Source organism: Mustela erminea, chromosome 19 (genome assembly GCF_009829155.1).
Source record: "Mustela erminea isolate mMusErm1 chromosome 19, mMusErm1.Pri, whole genome shotgun sequence".
NCBI classification, from domain to species: domain Eukaryota; kingdom Metazoa; phylum Chordata; class Mammalia; order Carnivora; family Mustelidae; genus Mustela; species Mustela erminea.
The window spans coordinates 59,754,126-59,775,517 of record NC_045632.1 but is presented as its reverse complement, the minus strand read 5'-3'; the positions used below and the strand labels follow the sequence as shown (position 1 = coordinate 59,775,517).

The 21,392-nt window shown below is 64.6% G+C and overlaps 1 protein-coding gene across 5 annotated transcripts in view; it reads left to right on the top strand.

Moving 5' to 3' along the window:
- The first annotated feature begins 6,094 nt into the window (after positions 1 to 6,094).
- Positions 6,095 to 21,392, top strand: part of PIEZO1 (piezo type mechanosensitive ion channel component 1) — a 49,314-nt gene continuing 34,016 nt past the window's right edge. For 3 of the 5 annotated variants that reach the window (XM_032323166.1, XM_032323165.1, XM_032323164.1), the window contains exon 1: positions 6,124 to 6,493. In XM_032323166.1, coding sequence (XP_032179057.1) covers positions 6,430 to 6,493 — 64 coding nt within the window. In that variant the 5' untranslated portion in view covers positions 6,124 to 6,429. Of the gene's footprint in view, positions 6,494 to 21,392 lie in introns of all 5 variants that reach the window. The other 2 variants (XM_032323167.1, XM_032323169.1) reach the window with 1 other exon arrangement.

Below are 21,392 nucleotides of genomic sequence, written 5' to 3'. Positions count from 1 at the left end.
GGGCCGCCGCTGCCCACTGTGCACTTGTCGCAGGGAAGGGGATGGCTGACCCCTTCCCTGTCCCTGAGCAAGCTGGTGGGGGACCTCGATCACCCCCGGGGTGGGGACAGCGCCTCCTCCCCACCCGCCAGGGGCCCTTGATCAGTTCCATTCCAGTGACAGTAAAGAAAACCAGCAACAACTGAGGGCCAGAGCGGGACCGGCAGGAGGCTGGAAAGCACCAGGACCGGAAGGGCCAGGGGCCTCCTCGGCTGAACCCGCTTTGGGAAGTTTCCTGCAAAGGAGGAAGGCACAAGCTGTGCCCAGCTCCTGCTCCACCCTCGACCTGCCCCAGCGGTCTCGAACCCAGAAGTGCAGGCAGGGAAAGGGCCAAGTGTAGGGGGCAGCCAAGTCTGCACGAGGACAGGCCCTCCTCCTCCAGCTCCCACCAGGCTCCCAGGAGAGCCATGGCCCCATAGGAGGGCTCGGGACTCGGCAGGGCTCGTGGCACTGGCAAGTGCCAAGGGAGGGGCGAGCGCCGAGGGAGGGCCCGACAACCCCTGTGTCTGGGGCCAGGACCTCCTGCTGCTCCCCCCACCCCACGGACCCACCTCGCCCGGGTTTGGAAAGTGCACTGCCGCGCCTGCCCCATGCGGCCCGCCTGGGTTCGCCGTCCCTGGCTGCCTGCTCTGTGTCACTGGGGGCAGTCAGGTCTCAGAATTTCCACCAGGAGCCGGGCAAGGTGGAGAGTTTCGGAGCTGGGCAGCTGGCTGGCTGTGGAGAAACTCTGGGTCTTCTCGGCCTTCCCTCCGAGCTCGGTGTGATGCAGCATGTCCGGAAGGAATGCAACCAGAGAGGGTGGCACTGGCCTGGCCTCCCTGCTGTGAGGGGCTTCCCCGGACCCCACAAGGACTGGAAGGTCTGCCGCAGAGTCAGGTACTACTCTTCCCTGGGCTCAGTTTGTTTGTCTTTTAAGATTTTATTTATTTATTTGACAGAGATCACAAGTAGGCAGAGACAGAGAGAGAGGAGGAAGCAGGCTCCCCACTGAGCAGAGAGCCCGATGCGGGGCTCGATCCCAGGACCCTGGGACCATGACCTGAGCCGAAGGCAGAGGCTTTAACCCACTGAGCCCCCCAGGCGCCCCTGAGGGCAAGTATTTCTCACAGCTGCTCTTCCCGCCCTAAAAACCGGCTGGATGGTGGAAATGATCCCACTTCATGGGGTGGGAACGCGGTCCCCGAGGTCAGCCCACCGTCTTCAATGCAGCATTGATTGATCTCTCCCACTCCTTGCCACCCCCCTGCTTGGCCCTATCCCCACTAGCCTGGGACAGTTGTCCTTCCCGCAGGCAGGCAGGCAGGAGAGGCACCAGATCCTGTCGTGGGACAGGCTGCAGGGGTCTGGGCAGAGCCATCGGTCGCTTCTCTAAGGCCTCTCACTCGTGCCTGCCTGGGGACCTGCCAGCCCCGGGGGACACCGGGCACTGGTCAGATTCGCTGCTGCGCGGGTCCAGGCCATCGGCCCTTTGCTCGGTCTTAGTCCCGCCCATCATTCCGTCCAGCTGCAGGCAGTTTTGCGGCTGAGATGGGGGTAAGGAAACTGCTGACAGAGCTCTAAAGTCAGGTTCACATGGAAAATGCCAATTACTCATCAGATGAGGTTCACCAGCCGCAGGTGTGGGTTTCAGGACCTACTTGATTCCTGGTAGAAGTTTGTGAAGGGCTCTTCGCTGCACACACCTGTAGGCACTTCTCTGCGTCACGGGCTCCAATTCGGCCGGTCTGTGAGGCCAGCAGGTGGTTTCCAGACCCGACCTGGTGTCACTGCTGACTTGGGTCCGATCACGTCCTGACCAAGGACAAGGCTGAATGGGGCTCACCAGGCCAGTTCTGGGTGGGCGGGGGGGGGGTGAGCGGAGGGGACAGTTCGGCGAGGCTGGCCCTGTGCAGCAGCTGGGCGGGCCCTGACTCTCCCCGGACCGGTTCCGGTTCTTCGCTTCCAGGAAAGAGAGGACTGCAAGGGAATGTACTCGGGGAAATAGCTCCGCAAAAGCCCGTCAAGTCCTTGGCCAGCCGTCAGGAAAACAACATTCGGCAGAAGGAGAGAATGTGGTTGGTCTGGGGAGCCTCCAGGGGTCGGGGGAGGAAGACTCAGGGTGCGCTGCTGAGAAACCATCTTAACCTGGAGTATGTGTCCTCTGTGAGCTGCTTCTGGGCTAAAAATACCCAGTGGAAGACTTAGCATATTCGCCCTCCGGAGCTGCTGCTCGGCACCGCAGAGCACAGTCACACGGTTGCACAACCCACCACCATTTCCCAAGCTTTCTCACCAACACAACAGAAACTCTGGCCCCATTAAGTAATAACTCCCCAGTCCCTCCCTCGGGCCGGGGGCCTTATCGTCTAGTTGCCGTGTCGTTGGCCTGTCCCGGCCGTTGTGAGCGAGCGGGATCACACGGTGTCTGACATCTGCGCTTGGGACGGTGTGTTCATGGGTCACCGGCTGGGTGGTGGGGCCAGCCCTCGCTCCTGGTTCTGGCTGGGTAACCTGGGTCTGTTCATCTGTTTGTGGACACGTAGGTGGTGTCCTCCTGAGTTCATGTCTGAGCGTGGGCAGATAACAACGCCTGTATTATCCCTGGGGAAGAGTGAAGCCTGAGGGGTCAAGGCCCCTGTGACGGCCCACGCCCTGGTCCTTTGTCCCTCGGGGAGCCGGCCACGCTTGCTCTTTCATGACAAGATTATGGGGGCATCTGGGGGGCTCAGTGGGTTAAGCCTCTGCCTTCGGCTCAGGTCATGATCCCAGGGTCCTGGGATTGAGTCCCACATCGGGGTCTCTGCTCAGCGGGGGGCCTGTTTCCTCCTCTCTCTCTCTCTCTGCCTGCTTCTCTGACTACCTGCTTCTCTAACTACTTGTGATCTCTGTCAAATAAATAAATAAATAAAATCTTTAAAAAAAAAAAAGAGTTGTTTTTCTGAAAATCCGTCACTGGGGTGCTCAATTTAAGTTTATTTTGTGAAAGGTGGTATTACACGCCTATAGCAAAAAATCTAAGTAGCGCCCGTGACCATCATGTTTCTCCCCCTCCTGACCGTGCGGCCTTGGCCTGTGCTGTCTCTCCCCACCCCCACCTTCTCCCTCCTGCCGCGCCTCCCTCGTGTCTCCACCCCACCCTCTCCCTCTCTCACCCTCTCCCGGGGTCTCTCTCTCAGGCTCGAGGCCTCCTGTGCCCTCCAGGGGCTTTCTTAGCTGTATCACTGTATCTTGGATGCTTGCTGATACAGAGTTGCAACTCTCCTGCAGGATACACTGTAATTTCTGTCCGTTTCCTGTGGGTGAGGAGTCGGGTTCTGCCCAGTCTTTTCTGCTCCCAGTCCCAGGACACGGGCATTCTGTTCCCCAGGGAGCACACCTGCTGGACAAGTTGTGAGGCCTCCCCTTCTCCGCAGCCCTGTGTGGGAGCCTGTCCCCGAAGCTGGGTGGGGACTTGGGGCCTGCCTACTCTGGGGCTCCCCTCCCCTGACCCTCATTCTCTGTGTCCTGATTCCAGGCCTCAGAGGCTTCTCTTGGGAAATGGTCGGAAGCCTCAGATCCTAAGCCTTCAGAGGACTTAGTAAAGGAGCAGTTTTTGAAGGTTTTTTTTTTTAAGATTTTATTTATTTATTTGACAGACAGAGATCATAAGTAGGCAGAGAGGCAGGCAGAGAGAGAGAGAGGAGGAAGCAGGCTCCCCGCTGAGCAGAGAGCCCGATGCGGGACTCGATCCCAGGACCCTGAGATCATGACCCGAGTCGAAGGCAGAGGCTTAACCCACTGAGCCACCCAGACGCCCCTCCTTTTTCTTTTTTGCATCTAAACTCTTTATATAAACAAAGTTATCTCATGCCGCCCATATGGAAAACAGCTGATCCCTCTGAAGCACTAGAAGGGGGAGAAAGGCCCACCCTGGTCTTCCTTCCTAGGCACAGACTTCAAAATTCCTGGTTTAAAGTATGCCTAGACCCCTCTCAGGTCCGAGTGGAGAGCCTGCCCTCACACCTTACTGACCTCAGTTCTCTTACTGCTCCCTTGTGGGCAGAGCCCAGAGAAGGGCAGGGGTGAGCCAGGACTCACGGGCTTGGGGGTGCCGACCTGTCCGCTTTAGGGAGTCTGCCTTCTGACACGGTGAAGGTGGTCTGCTGGGGCAGGAGCCCTCTGAGAAGCTGCGGGAGAGCTGGGTGGTTGGGGCCACGGCCAGCAGACCTATAGAGTGTCCCTTGGCGGCCTGTGCAGGTGGACGTCAGTGTCTTGAGTGTGGAGACCCCTACGATCACCCGCAAAGGCAGGCCAGGCCGAGGAAAGAGTGAGGGGAGGCCTCCCCCCGCTCGAATCTGCTCTGCCCATTTCCATGGTGTTGGGGAGGGCTTTCCTCTCCATCCGCGCGCCTCCCTCCGGCCCGTGGCCCGGGGCGGGCACGGAGGGGGCAGACAACAGTCCTTCCTTCTCAGTCTACTTGGCTGTGCCTCTGAAATCTCCACAGCCCTGCTGCTCGGGGCCACAACCCCATGTCACAGATGCTCTGGAGGCACAGCGAGGAGGGAGGCCTCCTGGGGGTCACGTAGCCAGCAGCTGGCAGCACCAGTGCGGGCTGTTTAGTCCTTTCTGTTGATGTTGCCGCTGCTGCTCAGAGACCTTGGCCCCAACCCCTGCCAAGGGATGGCCCTAGCTGGCTTCCCTTAAGGTTGGCACCAGATGACTCCACTAGAGGCTGGGACTAGCCAGGATTTGCAGGTGGGTCCTGGGCCTCCCACAGAGCTGGACCTTATGTCCCCAGCCTCCTTGGGGCTCGGGCCTTGGGGAAGAACCCCAAAGTTCTAGAAAAAAGGTTCTAGAAAACGGCCAGGGTCAGACACAATGCCAGCAGGAATTAAGGTGTGAAGAAGCAGGCAGAAGAAGGAGGGAGAAAAACCGGTCAGCACTGAACACCAGACTCCTGGAAGTCTGTATTTCTCGCCTTTTTTTTCTTTTTTAAGGTTTATTTGAGGCACCTGGGTGGCTCAGTTGGTGAAGCGTTTGCCTTTGGCTCAGGTTGTGATCCCCGGGGTCCTGGGATTGAGCCCCGCTTCAGGCTCCTGCTCAGCAAGAAGTCTGCTTCTCCCTCTGACCCTCCTCCCCTGTCTCTCTCTCTCTCAAATAAATAAATACAATCTTTTTTTTTTTTTTAAAGGTTTACTTAAAAAAAAAGATTTATTTATTTGGGAGTGAGCAAGTGAGCAGTGAGGAGGGGCAGAGGGAGAGGGAAAGAGGGTCTTAAACCGACTCTGGACTGAGCGCCAAGCCCCAAGCCCTAGGTGGGGCTCCATCCCATGACCCTGAGATCAGGACTTGAGCCCAAACCAAGAGTCAGAGGCTTAACCGACTCTGCCACCAGATGCCCCAGCATTTCTGGCCTTTGAAGAGTGGAGGGTCTGGGCCTGAGTTGGGGCTGTCACCAGGAGGCGGGTGTGGGGTGGGTCGGTGTTGGCCGCAGGCTCCCGGGCCCCAACCACACTCACCAGCTTCACCGATGCCCTGGTACAGCCCAGGCTGGGGCTTAGGACCACACTCACGTGGGTTCTGCCCCTTACACCATGGGGCCCTCCCCTTTCTCCTCCCAAGCTCACCTCGACGGTGGCAAAGGCCAAGCGGAGGGTCTGGTGACCGGCACAGCCCGGACTCAGACCCTATCTTCCACCCCAGGGGACGCCAGGCCCAGGCGGTGCTCCCGCTGGGGTCACTGTCCTCCCACAGCAAAGGGATCGGCGCAAAGACGCTGGTGGGGGCCCCGGTTCTGCAGCCCCGACCCCCCGCCACGGTCCCCAGGGGGCGCTGCGCGCTCACGTGTGCGGCAGCAAAGCGAAAGTCGCTCCGGCCACGCGGGGCGCAGTGGGGCGTGGGGTGCCGCCCGGGAAGCCCCGGAGCTGGGCAGCCCCTCCTGCGCGCACCTCCAGCGGCGGGACCAAGCCCTTCCCGGGGCGTGTGCGCGCGGGGCTCCGGGGCGTGGAGGGCCGGCGGGGCGCGCGGAGGCGCCGAGCGCAGCGGGCGCGCGGGCCGTCGGAGGAGCGCGGAGGCGGGCACGCCGCGGAGGGCGGGCGGGCGGGGGCCGAGCCTATAAAGGTCCGCGGGCCGAGGGGCGGGAGCGCAGCGCCCAGCCGCCGTCCGGCCCTGCTCGGCCTCCGCGAGCCCCGAGAGCCGCGCGCTGCGCTCCGCCGCGGGGCAGGGCTGGCACCAGAGAGGGCTCGGCGGGCCCCGGGCCGAGGCGGAGGAGAAGGCGGCGGCGGCGGCCGCGGAGGCGCTCGGGTCGCCGCCGCCCAGCCGGGGGTCCTGGCCGCGGGGCGCGGCACGTGCGACGACCCGCCCTGCGCGCCCTGTCCCACTAACGCCGCGGCGGCAGAGCGACCCCCGGCCGGCCCCGCGGGCCCCCCGGGCATGGAGCGGCACGTGCTCGGCGCCGCGCTCTACTGGCTGCTGCTGCCCTTCGCGCTCCTGGCCGGTGAGTGGGCGCGGGCGCTGGGGGCTCCGGGCTGGACGAGGGCTGCGTCCCGGCTCCCGACTTCCCGGGTCGGGACGCGCGGCCCGCAGCGCCCGCATTCCAGAAGCATGAGCGCGCCGGAGAGGCCGGGAGGGCGGCGGCGGGGCGGGGGTGAGGTGGCACCGGGCGCCCTCGGGTGCGGGCCGGCGAGCGCGCGGAGAGCGGCCGGGCCCTTGGCAGGGACGCGGGGGAGTCGGGGCCCCGGAGGGGCCGGTGTGCTCCGGTGGGGGGGGCTGGAACGCCGAGGTGGGGGGCACGAATCTCTTTCCCTCTTTCGTGTTAAAAAAAAAGAAAAGCGCAAACTTGCATCATGACTTCCTGACCAATCTGGGAGAAGGCGGGCTTCCTGCCTGGAGCTGTTTAATCTGGAGGCTCGGGAGCAGAACTAACGTCCATCCGTCCCTCCGCGCCCGGCCCGGCCCCACCCCCGCGGCCTGGGGCCGGCCTGTGCTGCGGGAAGGGTGCTGCAGGCTCCTCCCTAGCCTTCCCTTGCCCTGGCTCAGTCCACAGGGCCTGCCAGGCGCTGGGGGAGGAGCAGCCCCCAGAAGGCTCCGGGCATTAGAGCCCAGGACCCCCAACCCTGGCATCACAGTTCCCCGCTTGCGGTGGGCGGCAGGGTTGTCCGGGCTCTTAAACCCCACCCCCCGCGGCCCTCCTGCCTCGTCAGTGCCCAGGGCAGAATGCCCGAGAAGGCCTTCCACCCTTCCCCTGGTCCCCCGCCCTCAGCCCCTCCACGTGGGGCCGTGTCTGCCGGCTGGGAGCTGGAAAGCAGTCTGAGTCAAGGCGCTGGGGGAACAGGGCCCGGTTTGCCTTGTGGACGTCCCTCCTTGCGTGGAAGTCCATCAGAGCGTGGGTGTGGGGGGTGTTTCTTTTCTGGAAGCCCTTCCAGGGCTCTGAACTCCCTCCAGGTGGGCCTCTGCCAACCTCTGGGCTAGGTGGGAGCTGGCCTCCCTGGGGGCCAGGGCGCGGGATCGGCCTGCACTTGGGCTCCCAAACAGACTGTGTTTTGATTTGTAGCAGGGAAAGACGGTGAAACGGGGGACTTTTCGGGACAGGAATCAATGGCAAGCATTGAGGCCGGAGAGAAGAGTTTGAGTCAGCGGTGTGTGGACAGGGCGGCCGGGGTCAGCTCAGGGGAGAGCGCAGGGTCACCTGGCCCGTTCTCCGTGCTGGCTGGCTTTGCTCCTCCTGCCTCTAGGCAGCCAGATAGACGGACAAGCAGACTGGATCTTGCTGGGGGGGCGGGGCGGGGGGCGACGGGACAGTACGCTTCTCAAAGGGCAGCTTCCCCTCTGCCCTGCAGTGCACCCGTGGCCTCCTTAGCCTGGCCTTGCCCTGCGGGAACCCGGGAGGCCGGGGCAGGCCATGTGGAGGTGGTGGAGACCCCTCCTGCTGCAGGATGGTAAGCTCTTCCTGTCATGGGGCAGAGTAAATATTTTCACATCACGAACTCTCCTGATACTGTTTCCAGCCGTGCAAACACGTAAAAGCCACGACTGGCCTGCGGGCTGTACCAGGACAGGCGGTGGAGCGGAGGGGCCCCGGGCCCGGGTGTGTTGGCCTGATCATTAGTCGGGGCTCCTGGGCTCTCGGGCCCCCAGCTGGAGCCCATGTGGGTGCCGGGGGTGCCGTCTTCTTCTCTGCCTGCTTGTGGGCCCTACCCAAGGCAGCTGGGGAGCTTTTCAACTGCAGGCGACTAGTGCACTGTATCCTGTCCTCCGTTACTCTGTTAGCGCGGAATTGCCCTCCGAGTCTCCCGCAGATACTGACCCAGGCCGTGTCCCGCGTGGTTCTGTGTCCGGGTGTGGCGTTTGGCTTCAGGGCTTTTTCTTAAGGTGGGGGGGGGGTCAGTGCGGTACCAACCGAGGCCAGCTCTCCCGTCCTGGGTGTCGGCAGCTCCCTGGGGACCATCCTGCTGTCCCCCTGATGGGCAGGGAGCCATCGACTCTGCCACTGTGCGTGCCCCTCCTCATCCCATGATGGGCTTTGGCTGGAAAGGGTAGTTCCGCGGTGTTTTGAAAGCGAGTGTGTGGATGCTGGCGAAGGCGTCGGGCTGTTAGTCATGAGTGCCCCGGGCCAGCTCCCGCCACGGCCGTGGTGAGGTAGTGAGTCATCCCGGAGTGCCCCCCGCTCACCCCACGCCACTCCCCGGACAGCCGGCCTGCCTCTGACCCGTGCCGGAGACTCTCCAGCTCCCCGGCAGGGACGGCAGCCTCTCGGGGCTCCCCTGTTGTCCGCGCAGCCCTGGGGGCAGAGGACCCTGAGCTGGGAGCTTCTAGGGAGATGGCAGGATGTTTTGTGACTGCTTTAGACTGGGCCACGCCTCCTGCCTCCTGACCTAACGGGGGCGACCAGAAACTGCCACCGTGGTCTGAAAGGCAGGTGATAGATAGAGCGTGGTAACTGCCACCGACTCCGGGAAACCCTGCGGTGGGGCAGTATGGCTTTTCTCTGTCGCACCCTGGGGCGTCATCTGTGCCACACTGTCACTGAGAAAAGCTCAGAATGGGGACACTTCCTTCTTTTCCTCATGACTGTCTGCATACCCTTGTGATCAGGCAGTGAGGCTGGGAGAGGTTGGGGTCGCGGGGGGTCGCCATGGAGCCCGTCCCGTTCCACAGCCCGGCCCTGCAGGTGCCCAGAGCTGGGTGGCCTTGGAGCTGGGGTCGGCGGTGGGGACAGGGCAGTGAGTCAGCCGGTCTGAGCGGGCAGGTGAACGGGACGTTCAGGTGTGTGGGTGCACCTGTGTGCGTGTTGAGGACAGGGCGGGGTCACCCGTGGTCACCCCACGGGCAGGGGGATGTGGAGAGCTCCACGCTGGCCCGGTAGGGTCCTGCAGAGGAAGTGTCTTCTCTGGGGGTGGGAGGAGTCCCCGGCTCAGATCCTGGCCCCGAGGGCTGCTTCCTGGGCGTCTCCTGTTCTGACCCAGCACTAAATTTGCTGCTGGTGCTCAAAGGCAGAAAGAAGGAAGGGCGGGTCTGCTTGACTCTACCTTGCTGGGCCCCAGAGCTGCTGCTGGGGGCCGCCTTCTGGGGTGGGGTCCTGAGGCGGGCCGGCCCCCCAGAGGGCACGGAAGCCCCTTCACCACTGCCATCTGGGGGCTCAGGGGGAGCATCTGCCCTGCCGCAGGAAGCCTCCCCCGGCCACTCTGGTTCTCAGAGACCTGCCTTTGCCTTAGAATTCAACAAAATGCCGGTCTTTCCTGGGTTACCTATTTAGAAATATGTAAACGTTGTTTATGTAGATTCTTTATTTTCTAACGTTTTTTTTTTTTTGGAAGAGAGTGAGCACGAGGGGCCGAGGGAAAAGCAGAGCCCCCCCGCGAGCGCAGAGCCCTGGTTGGTGGGGAGGGGGGCGGCTGGATCCCAGGATCCCAAGATCCGAAACCCAGAAGCACCCAGAAGCGTTCAGTTGACTGAGCCACCGGGGCGGCCCCACTGGCTTCTTTTTCCTTCTGGTTTGCAAAGCCCGTCTGGACTTCCTCTCGGCAGACACCTCAGGCTTCCAGAAGCGATTACTGCGGCAGCACAGCTGTGGGAGTGAGGGCTCCCGGCCCTGGCCCCCCGGGGCGGCCCTGTGGGCGAGGCTGGGGGTGGGGGGGCTTGGTGGGGCCTGGCAGGACCACCTGCTCCGCACCCAAGCTCCTGACTTTTGAACTTCCCTGAGTTGTTTTCTTGATGGGGGCGGGGTGGGGGGGGCTCACTGACACCTGAAATCTTCTGTCCTGGAGCAGGTGAGCACACACCTGCTGGTGCGACGGTCCCTCGGGGGCGGGGCGGGGGTGGGGGTGGTCTCTGGGAGGCGGAGCTGACTCTGCAGGCTGGGTCTGTGTCCCCGGGGAACCTGCCAGGCCCTCACCCCTCTCTGGGCTCCAGCTTCCTCGCCTGTAAAGTAGATAATAAACGCTGGAAGGCGGCTCCCGGAGAGTCTCTGATCTCTGCGGCGTCTCGGGCTCTTGGGGGGGGTGGCAGGTCTCCCACACACAGTCCTCACGGGCCAGGAGCCCCAGAGCGCTTTCCCACACCTGAGTGCCGCACCCCACGCCTGAGTGCTGGTGGTCAGCAGCCCACTCGGGGGTCTGGGGAGCTGCGTGGACGGGCCACCCACCCTGGGGCTGCCCCACCAGCCATGGGCGGTTCCCAGGAAGCGGGGGGTGCTGTGTCCAGAGCAGGCTGGCCCCCAGCCACCGTGCGGTGCCCACCTGCACCGGCTCTGGAGCGTTTCCCAAATTCATTCAAGCATTCCCTCATGCAGGTCTCGTGGGACTGAGCGCTGGGCAGGAGCCAGGAGCCTAAGTTCTGTGTGGGGGCTAATGGTGGGGGTGGGGGGGGGCAGGGCTCAGTCTCTGTTTCTAACAAGGCTGCGCTTTCCTTGGCTGTCAGGGGTCATCTGGGGGTTCTCCCAGTGGCTTGTTGGGTTAAGCACAGAGGGGAGGGAGCCGGAGCCGGAAGCTGCACTGTAGGAAACAGAGTCCAAGCCCTGGGCTGAGCAGGGGCTGGGCAGGCCTGGGGGTGCCCAGGACCTGGGGAGGAGGGAGTTGGCAGCCAGGCCCTGGAGGTGGTCCCCTGTCTGGAAGGAACTGAGCAGCCAGCAGAGGCCTGGCAGATGGGGGTGCTGCGGGGCTGGGGGCCTGCGTCCTTTTTAGGCTCTCATCCCTTGATGGTGGCCGGTAGGAGGTAGGGGTGGGGGGCAGTCAGGGTGGAGGCTTCCCGTTTTGATTTTCTGTTTGCTTTTAATTACACAAATCCTACTGACTTTCCGTGGAACAGTGACATTTCCATCAGATAAGGCAAAGCTCCCTCCCTAGCCCTGAGCCTGTCTCCCCCGGGTGCTTTGGAAGGAAGCCTCCCTCGGCAGGCCATGCGTGGTGTGCTCCCGTCCAGGCATAAACAGATGTGCCCTGGGGGTCTGCACCCCGTGGCTCCGTGTCCCCTCTGTCCCTCCCTGCAAAGGAGGCCCTCGGTTCCTGTGGCCCCTGTTTATGGGGCGTATGGGTGCCTCCCCACTCTGGGGAACCACACCCACGCTGTCCTGGGGAGCCCCTCTTGGGGATGGAAGCCAAGGAGCTTCCCTTTCTGTCCGGGAGCCCGTGAGGCTGTGACCAGGCGGCAGCCCTCGGCCCTGGGGGGAAGCCACCCACTCAGGGATGCGAGAGCTGCTCCGCGTGCTGGGGCCACGGTCCCGGCCACACCAGCCCCTGGGTGACGCCAGGGCACCCTCCGGCCGACGTGCGTGGCCTCCTGCCTCCCTGCAGCCGTCTCGCGGGGACTTTGCTGAGTGGGGTGGGTCAATTTTTCTGGTGTGTTTTAATGACATAATTATAGGGAGTATTTTTAGGTTCCCCCTAACGGGCTAGCTGTTTACTGGGCTCGGTGTGCGCGCTGTTGTTCTCTGTGAGTATATATAGTCAGGATCACTTGTCCTTCCTTGGGCTCAGGCTCAGCCACCCCTGTGGTTTCCTCTGCCAGCGAAGGGCGGCTGAACCGGCCCTAGAGCCAGCCGGCTGCGCTGCGCTGGGGGACTGGGGCCTCCCGGTGGGGGGCACCGCCCCTTGGCTCGGTGCGGGGCTCATCCTGCAGTGCTCACTGCCCGGCCAGCCCAACCCCGTGGGGCCCCGGTGGGAGCGCACTCATCCCTCCCCAGCTTGGAAGATGGGGCACACTCTTCAGGCCTGTGGGAGCCACCAGAGGCCAGATGGGCGTCCCCGGGCAGGTGGCCCCCAGGAGGCGCCTCAGCGGCCCGGATCTGGATCCCTCGCCTGCTGGACCCAGGCTGCCTCTCCTTCCCTGTGCAGACATTTCCGCCAGCCCCTGTCCCTCTCGCTCAAGGATCTGATTTCTCTCATGGCTGGCACGCTGTCTAAACGCATCACTGTAACCACATGAGAGGGAGCCTTTTTTTTTTTTTTAGGATTTATTTATTTATTTGAGAGCGCGTGCGTGTGGCAGGAGTGCAAGGCTCCGGTGGGGGAGGGACAGAGGGAAGGCATCAAGCAGACTCCCCGCTGCGCCGGAGCCCCATCCGGGACCCTGAGATCCCCACCAACCACAGCCGGAGCCACCCAGGCGCCGCTAAAGGGAGCTTTTAAAGGGAAATGAAGTGGGCCATTGCGGTGCCGTGCTTACCTGTTCTCTGCTTTTCCCTCTGTGTGTGCGGTGGCCTGGGACCCGGATCCTTGAGGGCACTCCAGGGGGCCAGGCTCTGTGCGGGACGGGTCTGTGTCCCCAGGCCGCGGGGTGCACGCACGCTGTCCCACAGAGGAGCAGCTCGCCCCTGCGCCCTCATGATTTTAGTCTGCCACCGTTCCACGAGAGCAAATGCCCCGGGGCAGCAGCTGCCCGGCCCCTGGTGAACTGCACCTGCGCCCCGGACCTTGCTCCAGCCGCCCCTCCTGCTGGCGGGTCCCTCAGGCACAGGCGCCTGCTCCGAGTCTCTGCCTCACGGGCCCCCCACGCCCCGCCCCGCGACAACCTCTGCTCGTGTTCCTGGGTTTGGGCGTGCATGCTCCCGCTCCCGTGGTTGCCCATCCGTGGCTGTGACGTGTGTCCCGTGGCTTCAGTCTGTGTCACCCTGACACCAGGTGACCCTTGCCCCCTTCAGGGTCTGCTCTTGGGATGTGCCTTGAAAAGTCGCCTGCTTAAAGACACTGGGGTGTGCATCTTATCTCTGACGTGCGGGCGTGCTTTCGGGGTCTAGACTCTAGGCTTTTCGTCTGCTGGATGCGCTGCAGGGTTGTCCTGCCACGGCTGTGCGGGTTCTAACCCTTTGACGGGCGGCCGCTGAGAGCGGGCGTCCGTGGCGTCCAGTCCCCGGAGCGGCCCGCGTGGCTGGGCCTCAGGGTAGCGCGGCCTCCCCGGGGCTGCCCGGTGGATGCAGGGCGTGTCCTTTGGTGGCTGGAAAGGGGCACTGCTGTGACCCGGCAGGCCTCCCCGTCCCACAGATGCTGCCTTGTGCACGGCCTGTGGTTCTGCCTCCCGACTCTCCCCAGGGAGAGCGTCTCCGGAGTCAGGGTTCTGAGTCCAGGACAGGGCGACCCGGGCCGCGGACGCTGCTCGCGCCCTTCAGTCCTCCCGCCCCCGCCCCGTCCCCGCGAGGAGCTCGCGCTCCCAGCACCTGTTGGCAGGGGAGTCCTTGCCCAAGGCTGCCCGGGCTCCGGCCTCCTCTTGTGCCTCCTGAACTGGCACAGGCCTGCGGGCAGGGGTGTGTGAGCAGAGCCGCCGGAGACCGGTCAGATGGCCGCCATTTGAGGGTGCCCTCAGATGCCCCCCTTGGTGGGGGTCACACCTACCCACTGGCTCTGGAGCCCTGTGTGGTGACACTTCCTGTCCTCCCTGAAACCGTGTCCCAGACCTTATCGGCAGGCGCACCTTGCCAGCCCAGGGGGCGGTGGGCGGGGCGGGCGGTAATCTCTGAGGGTCAGGAGCAGGGGCCAGTGGGGGGCCAGTGCAGGGGGGTGTGGTGATCCAGGGACCGTGGCCTGGGGGCCCCGTGGGGACCTTCCGGAGTGGGCAGCAAGCTTGTCGCTCTGACCTTGGCAAGGTCACTGTCCTCATCCTGGCCACGGGCAAGTGTGCCCTGCTGAGAACGGTTCTCGCCAGCATGGAAGCCACGGGTGGGCTCCTTGTCTGGGCTGGCGGTCCCTCGCGGGATCCTGGACACTGGGGGTGGTGGAGAGCCGTGGGTCCCGTGTCCCTGTGTCCTGTGCCTGAGGAAACAGGGAGGGGCCAGGCCCTCCTCCCCCGAAGACCCGGCACCCACCCTGCTGTCCTGCCCTCTGAGATTGCAGGGGGAGACCCCCCAGGGGCGGGGGCCGCCCTAGGTCCTTCCAGAGTGAGCCTGACTTTGGGGTGGTGGAGTGGCCTCTGGGGGAGGGAGCCTGCACTCCGCTCCCCCCACCGGCAGCTGCTCCTGTCCTGGGAGGGAGGCTCCTCTCCCCCCCCCCCCCCCCCCCCCGCCGCCCCGAACTGAGAACCGAGTGTGACTGAGTGTGCAGAGCTCGTGCCAGAGGTTCCCCGCCCTCCACTGTACTCCCAGGCCCCCTGTGTGGAGGGGAAGCTGAGTCACATGCCAGAGGGGACACGGCCCCGGCAACCTCGCTGGCCACCCCGTGCTAGGGTCCGGGACTCCCGCCCCCTCTTCCCAGTTTTGACCACAGGCGTGGCTGTCAGCCCTGGAGCCTCAAGGTGCCAGACTCCAGAGTCTTGGCAGTGGTGGCTTGGTCATGCCAGCGGTCTTGTGGGGAGTGAAGCCTCCCTCCAGGATGGCCCCGGGACAGCAGCGGGTCTGTCCTGGCTTGTGGCACTTCTGTGGCTCCGTGTCCTGCCCCGCCCTGTGGCCCCGTATGTGCAGGTGGAGAGTGGGGGCCCCAGGGGGAGGCCTTGGGACCTCAGCTGACTTCTGCCCTGTCCTGGACGCTGTCACTGGGGAGGTCCCGGGAGTAGCCACGCAGGGACTCAGGCTCACGCGTGTCTGCCATGCGTATTCTCAGACCCGTGGTTTGTGACGCCACCTGTGAAGCCAGTGGAAGCTCTTCCACGTGGGTCCTATTGGACCCAGCTCTGAATCTGGCTCTGCTGCTGGGTACCCTGGGACGAGGGACGCAGCCTCTCTGGGCCGTGAATGCCTCTTCTCGGGAAGTGGGGCGCACCTGCCCGATGGGTGCAGACGGGCCCTGGGGCAGGCGTTCAGCAACAGCAGCTGCCCCTCCGTCCGGGGGCCTCCCTGTGCCCCAGCTGCGAGCTGAGCACCTGCCCCACTTGGCCTCGTGGCCCTCCGGGTGACCCGCCCTGTGCGTGGGCCAGGGGAGCCTGGTGAACTTGACCTGGGAGGCAAGGAGGGTGCCGCCTCCTGAAAGCCCTCACCGCCTCAAGCTGCTTGTGCACCGAGGACCCGTGACTCACCCCTGCTGGCGGTCCCGCGCTGGGGGGGGGGGTGGCTGCACCCGCGTCCCACAGGGCCCAGCTCTAATTAGGACGCTCTTCACCAGGGCCCTCCAAGCACGTCCGTGCTCTCACCGGGCAGGAATCTGGGGCAGCTTGGTGACGTTCCAGAGCCCAGGTGGCGGCTGGTGGGGTGAAGACGCCCGGCTTCATGTCCCCCCTGGGCGGGGACAGTGGAACCTGCCAGGTCTGGCTGAGTCACGCTGCTAGGCGCTCCCATGGGACAGCAGTGAGGCCGTGTCGTGGCTGACGGTGCGGGCTGCTGGCAGGATGGTCCTCCCCAGCCCAGGGTGCGTGTGGCCCAGGGAGGGAGGGAGTGGCCGGGGCGGGCATGTCTCTCTCACGCATAGAGCCCTCACTTGGGGTGGTGGGTGCCCCCGACAGCTGGGGAGTTTTTGGGTGCCCTCCCAGGAGGAGGATGCCTGGCCCCATACACTAGGGACCATTTCCAGCCTTGGCCGGGAAGCTCTAGGACAGAGGGCTTGGCCTTGCGAGACACCTCCCTGCTCTCAGGATGGGGTTCAGAGCGGGTGATGGGAGGAGCGAGACAGCAGCACCCCGTGAGGCTGGCGGCCCCCTCCACCTGCCGCGTGCCCACCGTGCTCGTCCTCTGAGGTAGCAACCGAAGAATCAGCTTGAAGAGGACCAGCACGTTCCAAGTCCCACGGCTGGAAAGGACGGTGCCTGGAAGTCGGCTCCGGGGCCGGTCAGGGAGCGCGGTGTGGGGCTGGCCTCGGGGTACCAGGGACCGGGGGTTGGTTTGGTGGTGATGGGCGGCGGGCGGTGCCCATGGCAGGTGCCTGTCGGGCTCTCGCAGGGTTCCGCCAGACCCAGGCTGTGAGGATGGACTTGTGCGGTGTGGTCGGCAGAGTGGGGGGGAGGGACCGCCCCCCGCAGACACCGTGTCTGCTTATGGGTGGGGATGTTCCTGTCCTCGGGCCCCCCTAGATGGGGAGGCATGGAGGGGAGGCTTCTGCAGGCCGGCCCGGTCCCCGACCCACTCTCCCGAGACCTCAGCGGTTTCTCGCTGTCAGCAGCGGCCGCTGGAGGAGATGAACCTGAGCCCCACGGCCCTTCTGTGTGTCTGTGTGTTAGCCCGGACTCCTGGGGTGTGGCAGCCTGGGGCAGGGCCGGCCTGAGGCCGCAGAGTCCTCCTCCCCCTGCCCCGCCCCCTTTAGGAGCAGGTAGGGCTTGGAGCAGTGGTGGTGAGCAGGGTGGGCAGTAAGGCCTGGTTCTGGCCCAGGACTTGCCGGCACTGGACAGGTGGCCGAGTCTCCCAGTCCTGCTGTCGCTCTGGGGCTCACATAGGCCCCAAGGGGCATCAGCCGGCACGCTTCGCATTCACAAAGCAAACTGGACGGGTTTTGTACCCCTCAGCGGCCTCCGGGGTAGGTGGGGCTGGCACCCGTTCCCAGGCCGCCAGGTCAGGGATATGTCCTTGAAGGCCGTGGCATCCCTGGCACTTTCTGACCAGCCCATTGAGGGTGATGGCTCACCCTCAATGGGTTGCTACCGGACGCTCCTGGCTCAGGGTCCAGCTGAGGCTGGGGTGGACACGAGCCGGCCAGCTCCTCCCTGCCGGGAAGGGTCCGTCATCCCCAGGGCCTCCCCTGGGACCGAGGCTCTGACCCTCGGAAGTGGAGCTGGGCCGCAGCTGCCCCCAGCCGCCAGGCCGAGTGAGCCCTCCTGCCTCCCGGGCGCCCCTTCTCCGCGGCCTCTCAGGACCCCCTTGGGCGCCTGCCACTGGCTGCGTGGTTAGGAATTAGATTAGTTTCCATAAAAACAGGATGCAGTGGGCGAGCCGGCAGCGTGTCCCTCTTTTTCCAGGAACTGAACGTATAGCTCGGGCCAGGCCAGCCCTGTCCCCGCCTGCCATCGCCCCCAGGGCGTGGGGACCTCCGCTCTGCTCTCGCCCGGGGCTCTGGGGCGCTTCCTCCAAGCCCAGGAGCCGGTGCTGCCCCTGTGCCCTGGCTTGGCTGGGCTGCGATGGGGGGTGGCCCTGGGCCCTGTCCTGAGACCACACCGACCTTCAGGCTGCGGGTCCCGCTCTGCAGACCTTGGTCTGGTGGGTCCGATGGACTACGGAGGCCGTGAGGGGCTGGGCAGGGGGCAGACGGTGGCGCTCGCTGTGGGGACGGAGGCCCGAGCCGCCCTGCAGATGGGCGTCGGGGGGCTGGGTGGTGACGGTCCAGCCTGACACTGTCGCTCACTGGCTGAGTGGCCGTAGCCTGTGACTTCCCGTCGGGGCCCCCCCTCCACCAGGGATGTGTTAGCGCGGCTCGGCCCCAGTGCCTGGCGCGTCGGGGATCTGAGATGTCGGGGGGCGGGGGGGGGTTTCCAGCGAAGCCCGTGGTTTCCCGTCCCCACGGCAGGCCGGGCTTCCCGCCTCAGGCAGCAGGAGGGCGGGCGGCCGGGGCCTCTGGTTTCTGGTCCCTCAGGAACTCGGGCTTGGCCACCATGGGCTCGCAGGACCCCGCCGCCCCCCTGCCTGGAGGCTCCTTGTTCCTTTCCCAGACGGAGCTCAGCAGGGGCTCTTTCTGGGGCTGTCCTGAAACCCTGGAGGAGGGAGAGGGACAGAGGGCAGCCGACCGGCACCTGCGCCGCATGAACCCCCGCGGCAGGGCACACGCCGGCCCGGGGCACGGACGCCCGTGCTCCACGCTCTCTGCGCTGCCCTGTGTCCAAAGCTCCTCGCAGACGAGGGGTCGGGGATGTTGGGTAGGCCGGTGGGGACGGGTCACACGCGGGGACAGAGCCTGGATGCTTAGGGCAGGGTGGGCTGGGTCCCTGCTGCAGCGGCCGGGTGTCGGGAGAGGCCAGTGCTGACTCTTCCCTGGGTCGCTTCTCGAGGGGCTGTGTTTCCAGAGAGTACGCGGGGCTGTCCCCGATCCCGCAGCCGTCTGGGACTGGGCAGCGGAGCCTGGCGGGCCGGCCTGCTGCCGCCCTGTGGAACGTGACCCCGGGGTCGGGTAGGACGCCCTCCCTGGGGAGCCGTGGTCGCACACGCAGGAGACGGCGCGGCGGGGCCCCGCTGGCCAGGGTGGGGGTGGGGGTGTCACAGTCCTGAGCCCACTTTCCACAGGCCGCCCCAGAGAACTCCTTCTCGCCCAGGGGCCTCCCCTCGGCCCTGGGGGCTTGCATCCGGGTGGCTCCGGGACGGTCGTCTCTTGGCTCACGGTCCGCTGATTTCAGCGCGACCAGCTTCCCCAGGTCAGCAGAAGCCGCCACACCCAGCCCCAGCGCCCGCTACACACGCCTGTCCTGAGCCGGCGCAGGCCGCGGCTCTCCGCACACCCCTGGGCTTTCTGCCACGTCCCCTGACCTCCTGCCTTGTGACGCAGACTGGAGAGGACGTCTCAGGTCCCCCACCGCGTGACCCGTTTCTGGTCCTCACACTGGCCTCACAAGGGGCTCGTGCCCTCCTCTGTGGCCTGCGCTCTGGGGACAGGCTCCGTGCTCGGTGGGGGGGGTCGTCTGATGGGGAGAAAGTGGTCGTGGGGTCTGGCCCGTTGTTCTCTCGTTTCAGTAAGAGGAAGACCAAGGCCCGGCATGGGGAAGGTGGGGCCAGGACCTGCGTCGGGCTCCTGCTGGGCAACCATGCTCCCTCAGCCCCGTGGAGCATACCTGGCCAGTGACCCCGCCCGGCAGCAGGAGGTGGCCGGGTGGCATTCCTCTGTCCTGCTGGGAAGGGCCCCCAGAGAGCAGGGCCAACCGGGCCCAAGCCGGACTGGACAGGCTGGGACTTGGGGTGCTGTGGGCCGGCTGAGTCACAGGGAGAGGCTCTGAGTCAGCACCCCAACCCTGAGTCCTAGGCCCAGAGCTGGGGAGATGTGGCCCCTGGTGAGCCTGGCGTGGACCCTCACGTTTGGAAGGATAGCCCTGGCCCTGAGGGGGGTACCGTGGGAAGGTGTGGAGTGACCCAGAAGCTGCCCCACGGCCGGGCCGCCCCGGTGACCCCCACTGGACGCTGTCTCTGTCCTGGGGCCCGGGGAGAAGGTGCTCGCAGGAAGGCAGCTGTGCCAGAGGATAAGGGGACCCTGCCGTGCCGGGAACAGAAGGCTGTCACCCTTGAAGGAGGTATCCCTGGTGATACTGTCAAGGTGGATGCATGCGTCAGAGAGTGGCGTGGGGGCACCGGGGACTCGGTCGGTTAGACGAGCAGTGTTCGGTTTCAGCTTAGGTCACGATCTTGGGGTCGTGGCATCGAGCCCTGCGTGGGGCTTCTTGCCATGCTCAGAGTCTGCTTCTCTCCCTCTGCCCTTCCCCTCATCCACACTGGCACGCTGTCTCTACAGTAAATAAACCTTTTTTTTTTTTAAAGACTTTATTTATGGGGCGCCTGGGTGGCTCAGTGGGTTAAGCCTCTGCCTTCGTCTCAGGTCATGATCTCAGGGTTCTGGGATCGAGCCCCACATCAGGCTCTCTGCTCAGCGGGGAGCCTGCTTCCCCTTCTTTCTCTGTCTACCTGTGATCTCTCTCTCTCTCTCTGTCAAATAAATAAATAAATAAAATATTGGAAAAAAAAAGATTTTATTTATTTATTTGACAGACAGAGATCACAAGTAGGCAGAGAGGCAGGCAGAGAGAGGAGAAAGCAGGCTCCCCGCTGAGCAGGGAGCCCGATGTGGGGCTCGATCCCAGGACCCTGGGACCATGACCTGAGCCGAAGGCAGAGGCTTAACCCACTGAGCCACCCAGGCGCCCCGACAATAAGTAAATCTTCATAAAAAACCAGAGGCAGGTGTGGCGAGTCGGTCGAGACGAATGGTCACGGTCTTGCTTCTGAGTCGGAAGGAGGGTGCGCTGCACCCTTCAGTCTCGAGGGAATCTTCTGGAGCGTGGGTTCTGAGTCCATCAGGCGCATTCCTGTCCCCGGAGAGCTGGAGAAATTCCCGGGTGATGCCGGTGGCCTGGCCTGGGAACCCTCTTTAAAGGCCACGGCTGGACACCGCGAGTTATGGTCAGTTTTGGTGCAGCGACGAACGTGACGGAAACACTGCAGCCAGCCGGCCGGGGAGGGCCCAGGCTCCTGTGGCTGAGACTCAGCCTGGGTGGCAGGCCACCTTCCTCGGTCTCCCGAGAGCATTTCCACCCCAGGGCCTTTGCAACTGGACCATCCTCTGCGGGATCTCTGGGCTCAGAGTCCATCTGCCCCCAAGGGGAGGGCTTCCGGGAGGCTGTCTTGCTGGCTCCCGCGGGCTTGTTTGCACTGACCGGTTCCTTCTCGTCCCGTGTCTCTGTGTGCTCTGCAGCTGCCCTCCGCTGCCCCCGGGAGACCGTGCACCCGGAGGGGGCGCGACCTCCTCCCCGCCCAGGCCGCAGCCTGAGCCTTGCATGCCACGGGCTGGGCTGTGTGTGGACCCTCGTCTGACCCCTGCCCCGGCTGCTGGTGCTCACCCCAGAGTCCCAGCGGCTGCCCGTGGGGCCACTGTTGAGGACGAGGGGCGGCGGCCCCCCAGTGCTGGACGGTGGGGTCTATCCCTGCGCGAGGGGCCGGGTGGCCTGCACCTGTGGGGACGGGGTGCCCGGCTCAGGCAGAGAGGCCCCATGTGCTGTGGCCTTGTGACACATTCCTGTCAATTAGCCTGGAATTCGGGGTGGGGGTGGGGTGGCTGCAATGTCTGTGTTTACTCATGACTTCCTTCCATCCGTCCGTCCGTCCGTCCGTCCGCTCTGATCAGCTTGGCTCTCAAGGGCTCTGGACTCTCCTGTCAGCCCGAGGGCTTGTTCGCGACCCGGGGCCTCACCGCATGCTCAGAGACCCCCAGGCCTGGGTGACGAGGGGGCATGTGGGACACGTGCTTCCATTCTGTGGATCGTTTAGTCTGTATTCTGGTTTTCGAGAGCGCGTGAGTGGGGAAGGGGCAGAGGAGAGAATCTGCGGCCGATGCCGCGCTGAGTGCAGAGCCGAGGCGGGACTT